At 39.9% G+C, this 20203-nt stretch overlaps 1 protein-coding gene across 6 annotated transcripts in view; it reads left to right on the top strand.

Moving 5' to 3' along the window:
- Positions 1–20203, top strand: part of enox2 (ecto-NOX disulfide-thiol exchanger 2) — a 137998-nt gene that overhangs the window by 80006 nt on the left and 37789 nt on the right. For all 6 annotated transcript variants that reach the window (XM_028416779.1, XM_028416780.1, XM_028416782.1 and 3 more), the window contains one exon: positions 12732–12863. In XM_028416779.1, coding sequence (XP_028272580.1) covers positions 12732–12863 — 132 coding nt within the window. The remainder of the gene's footprint in view (positions 1–12731; positions 12864–20203) is intronic.

Here is a 20203-nt window from a genome sequence, read left to right on the forward strand (position 1 = left end):
ACGGTCACACCAACACTTATTGTTTTACAGTTTGCTTCAGGACTTTTCCAGCTGTTGATTAAGCATAACCATCAAAGAATGTTTCTGTCCGAGCGTGGCATAATATAACAGGCTGTGAGGACTGGAAGCACTGTTACCACAACAAAGAATGACAGTCCCATGACTGTCTTTCTCAGGCCCCGGTCTTTTGTTCTGACAGTTTAAACTTCAAAGGAGAAAGAAAACAGATTTAAAGAAGCTCTCCGGGTTGTTTTCCCCCTCCTAGACGTTGTCAAACTGTCCTTCAGGCATCAATAGACACATTCAATTTGTGTTTCTTGTACTAAACAAGAGTTTGGCTGTGTACTGACTTCTTGTTAAACAGCAAACTCCTACGAGCCTGCAAATCCGGACAAAGGCTGCCTGGAAAATCCTGAAGACCTGGAGGAGGTTATACCACTCCAGCATTTTCTGAAGTTCAAAGATTTACTTTAAAGTAGAATAAAACATATTTTGCATTTTAATTGTTATTGACTAAAACTGTCAGCTTGCATGGCCATGTTTTTAGTCACTGCTTGAGTTTTTTCCATCTATACCACCATCTTTGCCATAACCTTCAGTCATCTGTTGGAGATCTCCCCCCCGGGTGCCTCTCAGATTCCTTTAGATTTAGAAACACATTAATATGTATGTTTGTACTGTATAAAAATCCTCACTTAGGATGTCCTTTTCTTTTCTCCTCCACGTCCTCCTGGGAATGATGAAAGACACACACTGACAGCTCTGAGGAGGAAATTAATCAGTGCCCTCTGAACTTCACACTTGGTCACTCTGGAGGTTTCTGCTTGTAAATCCTCCAGAAAAAACACTGTGGATTTCTCTGCGACTTCCTTTTGGCTAAGGTTTCCTTTACTTACTTTGCAGAACAGTTTGTCCTAATAGCTGCGTAAATTACTATCCAGGCTCTGTTTCATGAAAATTAACAAGAGGTCTGCGGCTCATTGACATCTGTGTATTGAAGGGTGAGAAGGTAAACCTTCCTGGAAGGGTAGTTATAGCTGGAATACTAAGCATGTTTACCCCCTACTGTGGTCAGAGATTATGTATACAATGAAATTTAATAGGGATAAGAAGCAAACACAGGAAGAGTGGTTGTAGTGTTTGTAAAAGAAATGAAGGTCTCAGTAGACCATCATAGCGATCACTGTACTATGATTACAACACTTTTTTTTTATTTTCAACACATTCTCGTGCAGTTGTGAAGTTTTAATGAAGCTGATGAATATAAAAACAGATGTAAAGCAGCACTGCGGAGTGGAAGCTGATTCAGAACGGGCTGAAGTGTAAATCTAGAATGTGAATGTTAAATATCTGTTGTTCTGGAGAGTGCTAACCTCCCTGAGAAATGAACACGGGGAAGAATCGATGATGAATTGTGTGCTTAACATCACACATGGGATCAATTACCCCTCACAGCTGTTCAGCTTCCCATCAGTTACAATTCAGACAGAAGTACTGCTTTTATCCTTTGCATTTATTTTCCCCTTAAAACTGAAGGCGTTCCATTTGTTCTCCTCATCCAAGCCACCATCTGATCCATCCTCCTTTGGCAAGCAGAGCTTGCAGCGTTTTTATTGATCCTTTGTCCTTGCTTTCTTTTGATTCTGCACTTTGTTATGGTCAACACAGACAATTTCAAATATATTGCAGGGGACGGAGCCAGCTCAGGAATCACCAAGATGATGTATGATGCTATTTTTTTATCAGTATAACTGCTCTTTAGCTATAAGGTACTATTCTGAATTATAGAACTATATGACAGGGTTGTAACAGATGTGACAAAATGTGAAGCCAAATACACTTTTTGTGTTTTGACATGTTTTGTGCTGCTTTCGAGTGAAGCTTGATGGGTCGTTTGGCTTAAAACAACAATAAAAAAACCTTTACCCCCCTAGTAACAACAGAAATGTTAGCGCCTCACATTTTCACAGCGACCTCCAGTACTGAGAAATGAAACCAAAGCAGTTCCACAAATGGCCACTTGAGGCTGGCTTCAACAGAAGTAACCATGTTTACAGCCTGGTAGATCTGTAGATCATTTCTGTATGGGAGGAGGATACATTATATAAAGGCTTACACTTGAAAATAAAGAGTCTGGGTGCTCAATTCTGTGGTCTGAGTAGGTTGAAGTGTTTTTCTTTAGTGTCACCGATGGAGGCTGAACCTCTGCGTCAGTCCTTGCTGTTTTGCCTGTATTTGGATTGAGTGGTTTAAGATAGTGGACTCAGGTTTCTCAGTTACAGCCTATGGGCCTTTTTACAGCATGTTTACTTGTCCTTTTGGCGCTGTTTGGAGCAGCCTGGCTGTTTAGCATTTTTTCCATGGGACTGTGTTGTTTAAAGTTGTCTGTTCTTAGCTGTTGATTTTGGGTAATATTTTCTCACGGTTCTGCATCACCTTGTTTTTTTTCCTTGATCCCTGACTAGAGAACAACTCATTAACAGGTCCTTCCTCCTCAAGTCTGTCCATGAACCACTGACTCTGTCTGAGGAAATGTGAGTGTTTTCTCCACGGTATAAATTAAAGTCTCTGTTGCTCGATTCTGTTTTTGTTTTTAAAAAAGATTTTACTGCAGCTTCCTTACCTTATGGAATTCACTTAGCTTTGATGTTAAATTTACTTGTAGCTCATCCTGTTACTTCTCAGATGAACCCCTGTTCTTCCTGTTGTTTGTATTGGAGGTCTGAGTTTGATTTTTCTGTTAAACAGATAGGGTCTGTAAGACAGCTAGAAGGTATGCAAATTGATTATGATAAGTCACGTTCTGATGTAATACATAATGGATGAGAGAGAGACTTAAATTAATATAGGATGTACATGTACCTAAATGTCTTATTTCATCACCGTCCATGCTTATATAAATTCACAACCGTGACATTTTCTATTTCTGCACTGAGGTTTGAAGTCTCAATAGATCAGCTCACAGGGAAGTTTAACACTGCATGAATTTATCATTTTTCATTAGAACATATACATTTTTACTCTCTGCCATCGTGCTGCTGTAGAATTATTCACTTTCTGAAAACGCTCCAGGAACTTTTACCAATTACTTCTCATGAAAGGCTCAATTACATTCCCATTCTAATCAGAAGTGCTTAAAGGGTGACCAAATATGTTGATGAACTATTCGAATCTGGAGTTTTTCAAAGTATAATTTTAAAACATAATCTGTTCTCTGTAGGTCTTTATTGAAAAAAAAGGATGGGGACATTTATTAGAGTAGAAGAATACATGAAAATCTGGATCAAAGAAGGAAGGTGGAGCTGAGTTCCAGATTGTGTGCTTTCACCATTTAGGAGTGAGTGATGTATGACTGCTCCGGTCAGTATGTGTCACATTGATTCCTGTCACCGCTGATGATTTGCACGAAAACTGTTTAGCTTTTTTAACCTGCAGACCCTCCAACAAACAGACCAGGCCTCCTGTGTCACCGAGCCCGCTCAGCAGTAACAGCATCATGTTTCCCAGGTGCTGCAATGTTGGGGACAACAGTGGCTGGAGAAATGATATTTTTTTAGCTGTTCATCTAATGCCTATATACAGTCCATTGCAGGTCACTGGTCAGGTTGACATAGGTCAATATGACCTCACATTTTCCCCCAAAACTACAATTTGACGCGGCCATCGCTGTGGGTGCAGTTCTGAATACCAGGCTTTAAAGTGGTCTGGTAAATTTTAAATGGATGTTTTGTGTAAAATAAGTGATTATCATACTAATGTAGTAAGATATTGTGCAGCATTTTAATTACAGACAGGCTGAAGTGCTTCTTCATCACCATCATATAGACAAATGTAAACTGCAACTACACTGTCTGGCCGAGAGACAGTTATTCTAGTTTTCACTTCTATAATAAGTGAGCGGCCTCCTTATGGACACAGCATGTCTATAAATTATGAATATTTCCTGAATTATAGACTTGTGTCTAACCCTGCATTGTGTTTTGGACCGGGACCAAACAAAGAGATTTATAGCAAAAATACAGAATATACTATAAACAGGACATTAAAAAAATATCAAACCTTTCCAGCTGAAGTCCAGAACAAAGAGGAAGTAAAGCTATCTGAAGCACAATATCAATATTTTAACACCAAAACAGTCAGTAAGTTAAATTTTTATGAATATACATTCACTTTTTCTTTTCACCACCACAAAAAAAAAGAATCAGTCAGGCTAAAATAACTTTATATTAACATTATAAAGATATCTCTTATGTACCATTTGACAAAATAAAAACAAACATTATTTATTGCATTAAAATGAATTGCAGTGTATTATATAGAGAAATCATAGCATGGGCACATTTCCTGACATTTTAATGGCTGAGCAGTAATCAAAATTGGTAGTGAAAAAATTGTTGGGTGCAGCCCCAGTGCCTTATTCATAATTTAACCCACACATATGCATAGTGTCTTCCTTGCTGCTGTCATGTACTGTATTTCTGTCAATATAAATGCTGATGAGCTTCACTATGTTAAAACCAATTTCAGGTCTGTGTAAACCATCTAATAAAAGTAATTGGATCTTTTATTGAATCGTGTTTGCTTACATAGTAAAACTGTTCAGGATTAAACATAGTTCATCTGGTTGAAGCAGTTTGTCTTAACCACTTAAACACACGTGTATCTCATAAATTAGTAGCTCACGTCCCAAAGGATGCAGTGCCAATTTCATTCTTTCCTTTTTGCACACCTCCAAGTGATTAAAATGTCTATTACATCGCTCCTGTTTACATTGATTTTTGGGTAATAGTCTGTTTCTTCTCATCTGTACCATTAGATTGCCCACTCACAAATCAGTATTTAATGATATGACAGCTTGGCTAGCTTAAAAAGGGATTTTCAATGCATAGTCTCCACCGCTGTCACTCATCTACTCCCTCCAGGACAGTGGAATAGGTGCTGTACATCAATTGCACATTAAAATGAGAAGCAATTTTCTTCTGCTCGGTAATGAGATCGGGGCAACTAGTGTAAATATAAGATGAGGTGTTTGGAGGGAAATGCACATCACAAACATTGCTTGTGACTGGGATGCCTTTGATTTGTCAGGCTTCACACAGTAGTGCTTCACTGGTTTATTGTACCTGTTCAGATTAATAAGGCAACAGATGAAAAAAAACCCCAGCTCCCATCTCCAGTGTTTGTCTCGTGATACCCCCCTCCACTTGTGTTGCATTGTTTTCCCAGGTGTGACAGAAATACAGCACAATAACCTGCCTCTCTGTAATTGGGCGACTCTCTGCTGCTGTCAGTGCGGACAGAAGGGTGTCAGCCATTTCCATAAGCATGTTCATTAAAGTGACTTCCTGTCTCCTCGTTCCTTTGGATTAGTAGCATCTGTTTTGTTAAATCTTTAAGACCATTGCTCCTGCAGCCTGTCAGTCATGCAGCGATTCTTATGCTTGAAGCACTGTTTTAGTTCTAGTTGGTCTTACTTTCTTCTAAAGTACACATTTCTCTCATCAGTCACAATTCTTTAAACCCATTCTTTTGGCACTTCATGTATGCAGCATTGACATTGGCCCCAAAAATCCTGTATCGTTGACCTCCGCTCTGCACCTGCGTGCCATCATTATCTTTCCTAATTAACATGGGGCTAATAGGAAATCTGATAGATTAAATACAAATATTGTTTTGTTTTAATATAATTAGTCTCCTCTTAGAGAGGAACAAAGTAGCAGGGAAGGGATCATGTTTGAAAAGAGGCACAGCCAAAGGCTGTTTACATGGTTGCGTTCATGCTGGCAATTAGTGGAGGAAAAAAGGTGCTAAATATGTTTTTATTGTCGGCTTTGGCACAGGCTTTGAAGCTTTTGTAGCAGTCCCGTGTAGGTGCGCAGCTCTTAACTCAGTCAAGCTGTGGGTGAACTTTCGGTTCTACTTAGAGATGGAGCATTACATCCATCTGTGTCACTACAAAGAAAAACACTTCAACCTATTCAGACCACAGAATCTAAGAGGAGTTTATCTGGAAAACATAAGTCAAGCTGTGAGACACTTTATTGTGAGTTCGCTGCTTTTCCACTTTTACAATTTGCTGCTTTTACTTTCTGTTCACAAGTCACCAAACTGAGATAAAGAAATCAAATGTTAGCATTTCTGAAACCTCAGCAGTCTGGCAGGTTGCCCTCATTGATTTACACCTAACACCACTCTTACGGACATGTGACACTTTTAGAGACATGTGACACTTTACAGACATGCCCTGTTGTTTTATAGACTCCACTAACAACCAACAGTACATTAGTTTGGAGGCTCTGATGGTATTGATGTGTTGAGGTTACAGCTCTGTTCATGATCTCTCCTTTTCCTCACTTTCATGCTTCTTATATCCCTTCCCCTCTCCCCCTTTCTTTCCCAAGATATCAGAGTAATCTATTCTTGTCTGTCACCTCCCTCAGCCCGATAAGGAAGGGAAGAGTCATGCTCCTGTCCAGGAACGGATGTTCCTCCTTGACAACATTGACACAAACACATAGGCCTCTGCTCCATTTGTATAGAAATAGCTCCTGATAAGGCAGCAGAAATTGAGGTTGTTTACTATAAGTAATCTGCCTATCAGGGAAGTCTTCAGTGAGACTTCTTCCTCAGTGAGATAAATGCTGATGTCCACTGTGCATCGCTGCGTCTTTTGCGTTTTCTTCTGTCATCGCCTGTTGTCATGTTGAGCCTCTGATGTGCACTGTAGCGCAGCATCGTTGCTTCATAGCTGAGTCTAATCATGCAATGTTTTTTTTTTTTTTTTTTTTTTTTTAAAGACTCAGCTGCAGCATTGAGCCATTTCAAACCCAGTGATGAAACTCATTTAGGGAATTGAAATTAGGCATTTGGCTGTACTTGCTTAGCAAAGCTCGTTGGAGCCATGACAGAGCAGCTGTAATTTTGGCTGGTTTATTATGTCAGCAGTTTCATCCAGTTCCTCTCAATGTGGATGGTTTGTTTGGATGAATGTAATGAATATAATAATGACTTTATCGCTTTAAAATGTAAATATTGCAGCAAGAGCAGCGGCTTTTGTTGGACCTGGGACTTTACACGTTATTGGGTGAATGTACCAGCCGTATGTTTTAAGATGTTGCTCTGAGATATACAAACAATGTAATATTCTTCATGTTAAAAAGGACAGTTCATTACCAAATTATTAATATTATTAAAGAGTTATGTCTCCAGAAGTCCTACCTCAGTGTGTATGTAGTTTCAGTAGCTGGGTGTTGTTTGGTAGAAAATATCTTCTTCATAAAATAGCTGAAGAAGACATTGCCGTCAAGTGCTTCAATTGTATTTTTGCCACTTTGAGCATCACAGACCAGAGTACCATCTAGGTCAATTATATTGGTGAGAGGGCAGAAATCTCCAAAACCATCCAGATAAACAGAGACACAGGAAAACACTGAATATTAGATGATAGGGTGAATATTCCCTTTAAATAGTTTGATTGTTTTCTTAAATCAGTGAAAGGCTGAACAGCTTCTTCAGTCTGCTGAAATCGATTTAATAACCATGTGGGGGGGAATGATCACATTCTGATGAGGGTGTCTGTGGGTCAGCCGAGCAAATTGATGAATAATTTCACTCCTCTGTGGAAAATAGGAGTTTGTACCCTTTGACTCATTAAATTATCAGCTGCAAATACTTGGGTCTTTATGAGCTTTTGATTGGACAATAATGTTCACTGGATGTACATTTGTCTGTTAGTGTTTTTTAGTGTTTTTTTGTTGTTGTTTTTGTTTTTTTTGTGTTAGATGAAGTTCGGGTTATTTTTTTCCAATCCAATTTCAGAGTCAGTAATTTGATTTGACAGCCTCCACAGGCCACCTGATGGGCAACATGGACTCACTCACAGCTATCAAATTGCTGTGGATTTATTTGCAGACATCTGTTGCTCACTAAAAGTTTTCTGCTACTTCTGCCCTCCAGAAGAGCTTTAGTGACTTCAGATTAGACTAAACAAAGCTCTATCCTGCTGAAGTTCACTCTGCAGAAAATGCCTCAGGTTGTCTCTCATTCAGGAATAGAGGATAATGAAATTCTATAACTGTTTACAAACCACCAGTCTTCAGTAATGACATTATGCACTCTCAACAGGCAGTATATAACATGCTTTCCCCGTTTATAACCCATTTATTACTGTTAAATCTGACTGATGTGGCTACTACTACTAATAATAATAAAAAGACTAGAAGTAGTAGTAGCCACACCAGTCAGATTTAACAGTAATAAATGGGTTATAAAAGGGGAAAGCATGTCACAGTTTCAAATTAAAAGCTGTTCTTAAAAGGGCTTTTATTTTGAAGCATTTGCATATGCAACAACATGATAGAAGGATAAAACAAAGTACCTGATTAAATGAATGACTCAGACACCACTACTGAGTCTGCCTGTCCTATACATGTAGATGTATTATGTGACCCATATTTCTTATCATCAACCTTTTTTTTTTTTTTTTTTTTTTTTTTAACCCCCACGAGGCCAGACTGTTTTGAAGCCTCTTTTGCCATCTTTACATCTTCTCTTTGTTGTCTTCTTTTCTGGTCCTAAATGAGACGCAATGTAGTAAAACACTCAGGGCACTCATGGCTCTGCCATCACTAATCACCAGACCCCTACCAGTTTTATCATAATTAACAGATCAAAGAGGCGGAGAGAAGGGCAGTCATGCATTATTAACAGGCACAGTGTGTGTGTGTGTCTGTGTGGTAGGCGCATAGTAGAGTCATAGAGTGATTTTTATGAGCACATTTATCTATTTTCAGAAGGCTTTTATCATTTTTTCATAAAGTTGTTCAACTCGTCCTCTAAACATCCTTCAATTGCATCCTGATGTTTTTTTTATCTCACATTGTAAGGTTTTTCTTTTCCAAATGTATATGAGGTGGTCTTTTGACCTACATCCTATATTCAGAAACGCACACACACAAACCTACACAAACCTACAGACCTGTGTTCAAGACAGGATTAAGGTCAGGGGGTCATCCACTCTCAGAGAGAAGATCTGCACTTAAGGCTTTTTTTCCTATGCATAAGTGTGGATACTTCACTTATCTTTCCACACAGAAAATGTCAGACTACTCCTCTGATACTGTGTCCAAGGCCAAAGAGTCAGAATGTCGCCATGAACAAATGTTTGGGCTTTTATGTTCTCCTCCATGTGGAGGACAGCTTTTGGAACTAATTATTGGCATTATACATGATAGTAGTTTTTTTGCCGTTCGCTCTCTGTGATAATGACTGTCATTAGACCCCTTTACTTTATTCATTGCTGCAGTGTTCAAGGTTTAACTTGAGGTAGCTCTCATTTCTACTTTTCACTCTTCTCTCATCTCTTCAGCTCCCTTTTGAGTTGGCTCTCTAGAGGTTGTAATAAACCTGTAGTTAGCTGTTAAAACCATGTGCATTTCAGACTAAATGGCCCCCAGCGTCTCTCTGCCTGCTGTTGGGGCTTACGGCCAATGGGCCTTTAAATGACTTAATTTTCTATCTGCCTCCTGGGGGAGCTTTTAGAGGAGCTAAAAGCTGGTCACAGCCTGCAGAGAGTAAGTATCAGCAAAACCTTGAGCTGGGTGAACCCCAGCTGAATCAAAATCACCATCACTTTAATTGCCATGGGCAATATCTACAATGTATCATGGTGATGCTGGTGTGGAGTTGCACTCAGGGTGGTCTCTTAACAGCATGCCCTAAACTATCAGTTATTTTAGTTTACTTTATATCATAAGCCTTTTAAGCCATCTGAATTTCCTGTGCGGGTGTGTGTTTTAGTTGATTAAAACATCAAGAACAACCTGCTAATGTTAGCATACTAACCAGATAGCAGTGGAAATACCCCCACTAGATGGGCTAGTGAGTTAATGTATGGTCAACTAGAAATGAAGATGTATTCTCAGAGCAACCAGCGTTTGTTTCTAGTATAGAAATCATCCAACAACGCACTTCTATTAGAATCTGCTGCTCTCCAATGTCTGCTCCCAGGAGAATAAATGCAGCTGCTTCTAACTACTGCTTTTTAGATCGCATCGCTCTTAACAGTAACTTGAGTCAATTAAATTAGGAGAACAGCCAGTACTGTTAGGGAAAAGTACGACACCTTTTTTTAGGCATCTCTAATCTATTAACTTATTATTGCACATTGGTTGACCTTCATGGTATATTATTATTACAGTATGTCCTTTAGGTTGCTACATTTTTATTAAATATTGGGAACACCTGTGAAAAGAGATGTGACCTCCACTGTAGCCCCCCTCACTGTCTAAATCAAGCCAAGCTTAACCAGACTTACATGTAATAAGCTCAGGCCTGCAGAGTTAAGGTCTAAGCTGCACATGATTAGATTGTTCAGTTTATATAATTAGCTCAAAGTAACTTGAGCCAACAGCTGAAATTAATTTGACATATTAATGTGTTCTGATCATTTGACTGTGGAGTAAACACAGAAACTGTGGGATTCAATTAGCTACATTTTACTCCGTGCAGACAATTGGCTTCAAAACAACAAACTAAACCGTTTTCTGTTAAATATTTACCAACATTGATTCCTTTATTGGCAGCCTGCATTATATCCTTTGTGGCAAGGTGAACTCGTGTGTGTGTGTGTGTGTGTGTGTGTGTGTGTGTGTGTATCCACCTCAGTGTGCACACGTGTGTTCAGCAGCTGTTTGCTATTCCTCCCTCAGCTCTATATATTGACGTGATTGTGTAGGACGGTTCTTTTAGGTGCAGCCAGGGTTAACTCCTGCCCTCAAGGTCATGCCAAAGTCAAAAGCCCTCAGTGATTGACGTACAGGAGTCTGAAAAGAATCATTGATTTAAAAAGGAAAGGGTCCACGTGTGTGTGAGAGAACACAAGAATACCTGGATCAGAGGGTTACAGGGGTGAAAATACACACACACACACACACATTGGATGCAGAGTAGGATTTGTGACTACAAGCAGTCTATTGGTCTGCAGGGTCAGCTTGAGTTAACTTGACCTACACTTTGAGTAAACCTCACCATCTATGACCCAGTCAGTCACATTGATGAGACTTTGAATGCGAGCTGCACACTCAATAAGCGCTCTGTCCTCCACTGAGGAACATTCTGTTTAAGTCCCGATGACCTGTGCAGTTATTTCCATTCAAAAGCTCAGCCTTGTGCTGTTTTCATTTACATCCTTAGGTTTGAGGGACAAAATTAAATGCAGATTTTTTTAAAATATTTATTCATCATAACTTCAGCTAAGCAATTTGTATAACCTACGTTTATTTTTTTAATATGAACAACATGAATGCCCATGAATCAGCCAAGCGAGAGGTCTTAGATACCGGCATCACCGGTCAAAGCCTGAGTATGTGTATTCATCAGTGTTATAGTGACAACCTTATTGTACCGTAAGCTGCTATAAAACTGCTATAAAAAGAGATCACTGCCACTCTTCTCCTCCTTCATTTAAACTGCTCAGTTAATAGGGTTGTGTAAGTTAACAAGCCAGTGAGGTCCTCGTCAGCAGCATTATCTCAGTGGCACACGGACACTGTCTGTTTTATCAGGCCTCTCTGTGGCAGACAGCTCTGAAATTACTAGCACAGAGGCAAGGCAAGAGGCAAACAGCATTATTACACATCGGCAGCTGTGTATGAACACCAGGAATGCCAATATAGAAGTTGTTGTTCAGACACATACACACACACAGCAGTGTTAGCTTCACAGTGGGGCTCTGCCACAGACCTTCTGAGGTGTGAAGTGTGTGCAGGGTGCAGCACTTCTCATTATTAACAGCAGTGTTGGCTTTGGCATCAGGAGAGAAGAGGGCAGCTTGGCTCGGCCAGCAGTCACAGCAATTTACAGGTCTGACAGAGAGAAAGAGGTCGACCAGAGGAGAGAATTAAAAAGCATTTAGAGCTGTGAAATAGACTGCAGACGAGGAAAACGAGCCACAGGTTGAATGTACGATGCGTTCATGTTGACTTCACTGCAGGGTTTTTGTTATGGGGACTTAAATATGTTTGCTTTATTATGCAACACTTGGCAGGAACCCACAAGTCTGAGGTTGTCAGTTTGAGATGAAGTGTGCTTATTTGTCCTGCTAAGTTGGAGATTTTTCAAGGTTTTTCAAGGTTTAGTACCAGACTGCCTGGCAAACACCTGATAGCATCAGGATTTGTGCGTAGTCCCATGATAATCCTGTTTAATACTTTATTATTTCATACTCTGGCTTACAAACGGATGCCGTAGAGTATGTTCTTGTGCACTGTCTGTAGATGAATCCATATTGTGCACGTTGCTTCAGCTTTAAAGCCAGACTCTTTATTTTCTTGGCAGTCATGGAGCTCCTTTTTTGCAGTGACTCTAAGCGCAGGTCAGTGAGAGAGAAAGTGTCAAAAGGCCAGGCCTTTGAACCTCTGTGCAGCAGCCGAACAAACAGCCGCACCGGGATGAATAGATTCTCAGTGACAGTCACTGCGGTGTCAGACTGCCCTCCCCTCTCATCCCCTAACTCCCCTCCCCCTCCTCTTCCCTCAGACACTCTTAAAGGGATAATTTGTAGAAAGGAGGTGACTGGGGATGCCATGACAACAACACACTGATAAAACCTACCTCAGTCTTTGGTGTAGCACGATTCCTCTCCAGGCGTGACCCTTTTGTCATGATGATTTTGAAGGTCACACTGAAATCTGACTCCTCTCTCTGTCCTTTTTCTGTGTGTCTTTCTGCAGAAGGTATCTGTAATATGACAATGGAGTCCAACTCAATGACGATGCCCATGTCAGACCCCAACGCCTGGGCAACAGCCATGAATAACCTGGGGATGCCTCCCATGGGGATGACCGGTCAGCCACTCATGCCAGGTACCAAGCCTGTGTTGAATGTTTATTTCAGTAGTCCACAGTACTGCACTATGTTGTTCAATTTGAGAGTGAATGAAATTATGTATATATTTTCATTTGTTGCTGTTCCAAATTGATTATTTGTATTAATTTGTGCAGCAGAATTAAGCTTCAGCTGCCGCTTCATTCCTATCATAAACATCTGATTAATTTTGGCAGTTTTTCCTTCTGGTTATTTTTCTTTTACGACGTAGCAAATAAACAAATATCGATGGAAATATGTAGACAATTAATAAAACTCTCTGCAAAGTTTTTAAATTGACGTAAAAAGGGATGTTGCTTGTGGCCAGTTTTTTTCCAAATGTTGATATGTGAAGCGGTCAGCGTGTGGATTTAGTTCAGTAACTCTGTCTGTGACTGCACTGTTGAGTGCAGATTGTCTGCCGCTGTGGCCTTGAAGGATGAGAAAGTGGATTGTCATGTCTGGCTGCTTTAGTCATTTAAAATAAGTATGCTGGTATAAAGAAACTGAGCTGAGTCACCAAGATGGGATTACGAGCTGGTAATCAGTCTTAGGATGGTGTGTGTCCACACACACGCACACACACAAAGACAAGGAAGCTGGAGACTGATATGACTTAGGCCAGCTTGGATCAGTGTGTAAGTAAGCAATTTAAGCATGACATGCTGATTTGTTTTGTTTTCCAGTTTTCTCTCACCAGTATTCGGTGTGTTGGCTCCCTTAATAAAACATGTTATGACTTGAGAAAGGTGAAGTGCAGACTCTCACACAGGAGACAAGGGCTATGTTAGGGTCAGGAAAATATATCAGATCTTACAAAAATGTCAAACACGCGTTAGATAACAATTATTTATTCACAGTAGGCTACTACCTGTGTAAATACCAGCTGTTTTGCCTTAAGTATATGACTACTAATTTGGTGCTTCTGTGCTGGTCACTTACATTTCTGCTAATAATTATAGGTTAATATGAAGCACCAATACAACAGTTGAACACTAGAAAATGATTCAGTCAGTCAGGACTTGTGACAAACCAAAATTATATACGGGGTCATAGTTTAAGCCCGGTCTGTCATTAAGGTGGTAAAGTGTCATTTTTGGGGGATTTTTATCCCAGATTCTTCTGTTTTGTCTTCACGAGGTTGAGCCTACTGTATTCTGATCTTGCACTAAAATATCCAGCCTCACCGATTCCTCTGCTATCTATAACATTAGGTTCAGCAGCACCCTCCCACTCTCTCTCTAAAGAGCTATTCTGCCATGTCTTTTCTGTCTCTCCTCAGTAGAAAGCCTTTCCCTAAAGCCTTTTATAAATCACTTCCCACTTCTTAGCTGAAATGCACTTTCATATTTGAAATATGCCAGCCTTATGTGTGTGTGTAGATGGATACGTGTGTGTGTGTGTGTGTGCGCACGTGTATGTGCGTGGTGATGAACAGTCGTCCAAATGCACTCCTTGGGAAATATTAAGGGAGACACACATGCATACATGCACATACGCATAGACACAAGCATGACATATTTCAGATTTAGTAAATAAAAGCCTCCTACCAGGAAGGAAAGAGAGAAGACGTAAGTGGCAGGGAAGTGTTTCATAAAGACAGAGAGCTAAAAAATGAAATGTAAGGAGAGCTTTTAGACCTATAGGAACCTTCAAGACAATAAGACCCTATCTTACTGCTTTGTGTTTGCATACAGCTCGTGGTTTGGTCAGATCCAGATCTGCTTTCTGTAAAGGTGTGCCTGTTCAGGACAGATCGGTAGAATAAACGACTCCAGTTCTGCCAGAGTAAAGCGGAGATGAAAATGGACATACAAATAACAAGATTATATATTCCAGACCGAGTATGTAAAGAGTACCGATGACCCCCCACAGAGAGTCTTTCTTTGAACTTTATTTACAGCGGACCTTTTTAACTGTTTCATAGCAGGAAAAGCACAGGTGTAAGTAAGAACACTAATGATCCATCATTGCCCTGAAACCAGCACACATAAATGGAATGCAGCAATTAGTGGTGTTATTACCTGCACCTGTGTTTGAAAAAGTCCAAATGTCTGCTCTGAGTCAGGTCAATTAACCTGCTCTTACACCTAATCAGTCTCTGTGACAGGTTTTGCCTTCAGTCAAAGCTACAACCAGGTGCTTATTTGGATTTGGTTGGTGCATTGAGTAAGAGACTAAAAACATAAGCCTGCATATGCCATGCAGGTGCTTTCACTTATTCAGTCTTATTAGGCCTGTGCCAGTGCCTCAATCACATTGTATTAGAAGGATTGAAATGTAACTTTATCGAGTGAAGTTTTAGGGATTTGTTCTTTGGGAGGGACATGTTGTACTTATTACTACAATACATTTAGCAACAACATATCAAACAGCAACACCCACAGTTGAAAAGTAAATGTGACGATTACTGCAGTTCCTCAAATGACCACTTGAGGGTGGCACAAAAAACGAGTTATTCCCCATTGACTTCCCTGTGAAAATGTCCTCCTTTATAGACACAGACATGTTTACAGTCATACAAGAATGAAGGATTGAAGTTATTCATAATTAAAGGTTTAGCTGCTGTCGAAGTTGATGTCAACCTCAGCTCCACTTAAGCTCCGCCCTTCTGCTCATTTTAACCCATAATAAAGATGACCAAAAAAACCACATCACATTTTTTGTGAGGGTTCCTCCATCTTATCTTTGATTATTATCTATTAAACTACCTGTATACTTTAATCTTGTTTAATTTCCCCCACATTCCTTAATGCATCATTTCACATAATGAATACTTGCAGTAAATACTGTTGATGCCAGTGCTTATGATTGTAAACAAGTAAAATGTCTACACAGTTTAATGATCTCTCTTACTTTCTGAGTACAAATGCTTAGCTTTGGCATTACAGAACAATAGTCACTGAATTACCTGGACCGGCAGGATTTTGGCTGATTCACTTCCACACAAAGCCGAGAAGAGCTCTCATCAGTCCAGATAATTAAACTGTCCTGTGGGTTTACCGTAGCGGTGCAGGCCCTTTTAACCTCTACTAGAGTAACACATCAGATGCCAGAGGCAGTTCCAGAGGGGTGATGTAGAGAGGAAATCAGGGAGGAGGCAGTGATTAAAAGGAGGAGACTCGGGTGAAGGGGAACAGTCTGACTGCTCTCATGGGTCACCTAGAAAAACTGCTAGTGGCTCCCAACATTTTTAGTTTACATTAAACCTCTGTCAGCCACTGTAACACAGAGCTATTAAAGACAGACCTTCTAAGTCTTAAAACAGTAGTCGTATCAGTAATGTAATTTAAAATGTATGTTTTTATCCTCCAAAATATAAAAAAGTTTTAAAAAATGTTCTTTTATCATCTGTCTGCACTCCAAAGGAACTTTACTTTTATCACTCACAGACCTAAATTTTCCTCTCAAGCATTCTTACTTCACTGAAAACCCCCAAAAAACTCCTGAACCCCAGGAGAAATATGTACGTGGGAAGAGTACTACTTTCTTCCTTGCTTCTTTTTCGCCGTTTATAAAGACTAAAACGCTCAAAGATGGCAACAAACCGTGACATCTGCATGTCTCTGCTTATACTTTTTTATCATTTCTGTTGTCAGCACTTCTTGATTATGAACTGTTTTTATGAAATATCTGAACACAAAGCACTTGTTCCTCTTTCTGACACACACACACATGCTGTCATACGCCGTTTGTTACCGGAGCACCTTGAGCTTTGAAGTAATCCAGGTGGATTAGTTATTGATTTCCCATCATGACTGTACATCATCTTTTTCTCCTTTTTTGTCTCACATCTAAACAAAGACGGGAGAGTTGGCTCTTTTCTCTTGTTTGATTTCTGTGTGCTGATCATATGTTTCCTGCATGCAGAGTTTTTTTTTTTTTTCAGTCTCGTTCATTAAATAAGACCGCCTGCGTGGTGCCTTCTTTTCACATTAGGGTTTCCCTCTGTTTTATCCACTGTGAGTCCAGAATGTATTTCTTCACTGCAGAGTCTTTCCCCGGCCTCCAGCCAAGTGGATTTATCCAGACAGACAGCTGGATAAACAGACCACTGTGGGCACAGCCCTCAGCACTCTGCAGCTCCACAAAGCCTGGTGCACCTCTAAAATGATGACAGTTTTATTTCTGTTGAAGGACTGAGCAGTACTTATGTATATTTGAAAGTTGTTGTGTTTGTGTTATAGAAGTATTTGGATGGAGTGGGAGATTGACTCAGGCATGAGGGTTTTTATTTTTTATTTTTTTGGGGGGGTCTATTTCTGGCACCTTGTTTGAAGCTGTAACCCAAAGCCCTGTGTTGTGATGTTGGTATTTCTATCTACTGACATGACATCTGTTGTATGAGCTGTGTTGTTGTTGTTTAATTTATACCAGGACACAACATAATATCCAATAAGTACCATCCAATTTCCAAATTACTCTATTTTAAAAGGGGAATGCAAACAATTGTTTGTAATATAAAATGTTATTTTGGCAGCTGGTTGCCAGATAAACTCACTTCATTACAAACTTTTGTTGTGTGTGCACACTGTGTACTGCCAGCACCACCTGTATTAACAGACTGGCCTCCAAAATAGGAGAGTTTTTTATTCCCCCCATATTGCAAAAAGTAGTTCTGAAGACTAGAGCTAGAGCTAGAGTAGTGTGTGCATATTGCAAAAGCCCTGAGAGTACACATGGGCACTGGTGATTTTGGTTTATGTAAATTAAATTGACTTGACTTACAGAGCCTTGTATCAGATACAGTGTCTGTCCCGGCACAGGCTCTTTCAAAGATAAAACATACACTCCTAAACCTACCCTCTGTCAGACAGATGCAGGTGCACCAGATGCTGCAAGTGCAAAAATAGCAATTAGGCCAGGATTATACACCCCTGTGACATAAAATCTGCGGACTCCACAAACGTATAGATCCCTATATTTCTGGTGCTCTTGGAGGAGGCGTTTCATACGGAGACCATAGATCATCATCTACAGTAACACACTTTCTTCTTTTCTCAAGGCCTGAGGTCTTACACATTGAATTATTTTTCAATTCTTATAAGGGTAAATTGCACTAATATCCTCTTTGTTGAAATTCAGCATCTACTGATTTTCCAGCACCTCATTCTGAGCAGATCCTCAATGTTTGTCTAATGAAATAAGCCTATGGATTATTTACAATAAAATCATTTTTCAATTTTTATGTAGAGTTTCTAGGGTTCATGGTAGACCTGAGAGCAAATAGGACACATATTATCAATATAAGGAGTCTGACATGTGGCAGGTGAGGTGGGGTCTGTGGTGTCCCTGCAGGATTTATTAAATCTGGGTACTGCTAACATAATAGTTGGATTTTATGCATCTTCTATTGAAGTCATGCTATTCTGCAGACTGCGTGCAATCAGTGCAGACCACTGACTGAGCGGTGAGTATGGTATTGTATAGTAGTTGTTTGTTCAGTGAAGGATTCCAAGGGTGAAGGCAGGCTTCATATTGTTTTGGAAAATGTGAAAAGTTATTGAGTTTGACAGCAGGATTTATCTCGTTGTCAGTGAATGTTTGGGTGAGTGAACTGAGCTTCAGAAATATGAGACTTTAGGAGGACTTTCTTTATAATCAAAACAATACTGAATAGACACATTTGGTTGCAGTTACATTACAGATTACATTACACTGTGAAGTGATCTCATAATGCGTTGGATTAGTGTTGAATAAAGTCGTGCCTCAAAGTTATCGAGTGTAAAGACTAGTGAGCAAAAAAAAAAAATCCCAAGTATAGTGTGAACTGGGAGAATGGACCACTTATAGTGCAACAGTAACAGCAGGAATCAACATCTGGTTTTAACATCTTTGACATGTGATGGAAGGAATATCCTCCTCCGGGCACGTTCACCATGTATTTCCTCGGCCTTCATCAGTGTTCTCTCTAGCACATCCAGCCTATAAGCAGAACCAGATGTACAACTATAGAGTTCCTCCTCTGCATTTCTGTCAAAATACAGACCTCACAAGATGGTTTTTATTATCCAAGACAGTATACTATAGACTGTATCAGTAGTGTATATAGCCTGAATTTATGTGAAAGTTTTTTGGCATGTGACACCTTAAAATGAAGCGTCAGGGTCATTATTCACTTGGTAGCAATCAGAGACCTATCTGCAGTAACACTCTATTTAAACAGTGGCAATGCTAATGTCAGTCAGATTTTTACCATTCGAAGAGTGGTTTTATTTTTGGTTTCAAACGGGCTTTTAAGTTTTTCCTTACATAAAAACCAGCCTTCACTGCTATTTTCCTTTGCTGCCATGCTGACAAGTCCATTACCTTCAAAATCAGACGTAAAAAACAATTTAACTTCTGGAGAGCAAAGTGATTTTAGAGAGGATACAAACATGTTTTTCATCCACCTTTCAGTTCAAGCTGTGTTCAGTAACAATATGAATCCACACACATGGTCAGCACAGGACAAAACAATGGCTGCTGTTACTGTGGACATAAGTTGTAAGAAGATCAACCAAAAAGTGAATTTTCTTTTATTCTCACATGACAAAAAAAATCAGTTTTTGGCTAATCTGAAGGTTTTCTACAGTTGATGTACAAAGAAGAGTGAAAAACAGTTTTTAAGATGTTAATATTAAAAAATACCACAGTATACCACCTTTCGTCATATTCAGTAATAGCTCATCTTTCACTGTTGCCTGTCATTCTTATTCTGTGTGTTCATCTGACCTTGAAAGTTAGGTCTGTTTTGCCTAACCACAGCACTCTCAGAGCACCTCAGACATGTGTAATGAGATTCTGCAGTAGCAATAATGACCATAATAGATGCTTGTTTTCACTGGAATCTTGGCCACTTTGGTTTTCTCACATTATGAGTCAGTCTGGAAGCATAATGCTGGCCGGCCACACTCACACACACACACTCCACCCCATAACTCAAGCATTTAGCTCTTCACACACATATTTGGAGGTTTATCAGAATTATTATACTTACTGCATAAATACATCCACAAGCTCACACCCTCTGGAGCATAGATAAGCAGACTCCAGGGACAGACAACTGTTCCCTGAATAAACAAGCTTTCCTTTGTCTGTTCAATCCCACTCGTCCTCATCCCTTCCCTACAGCTGCCACAAACACCCCCCTCCCCTCTCCACCCCACCTTGCACCACTGTACGCACTATGAAAACTTTGTGTCATGCCTCATCAGCAGCTCATTTAGATGTTCCTCCCCGTGTGATACGATGATATGAATCAGGGTCCTTCTCATTCTCACACATTAGCTCACCTGGATTAACATCAGGAAATACAATAGATGACAGTCATTCCTTTGCCGTAAGCATTTTCCAATCC

Source organism: Parambassis ranga, chromosome 10 (genome assembly GCF_900634625.1).
Source record: "Parambassis ranga chromosome 10, fParRan2.1, whole genome shotgun sequence".
NCBI lineage: Eukaryota > Metazoa > Chordata > Actinopteri > Ambassidae > Parambassis > Parambassis ranga.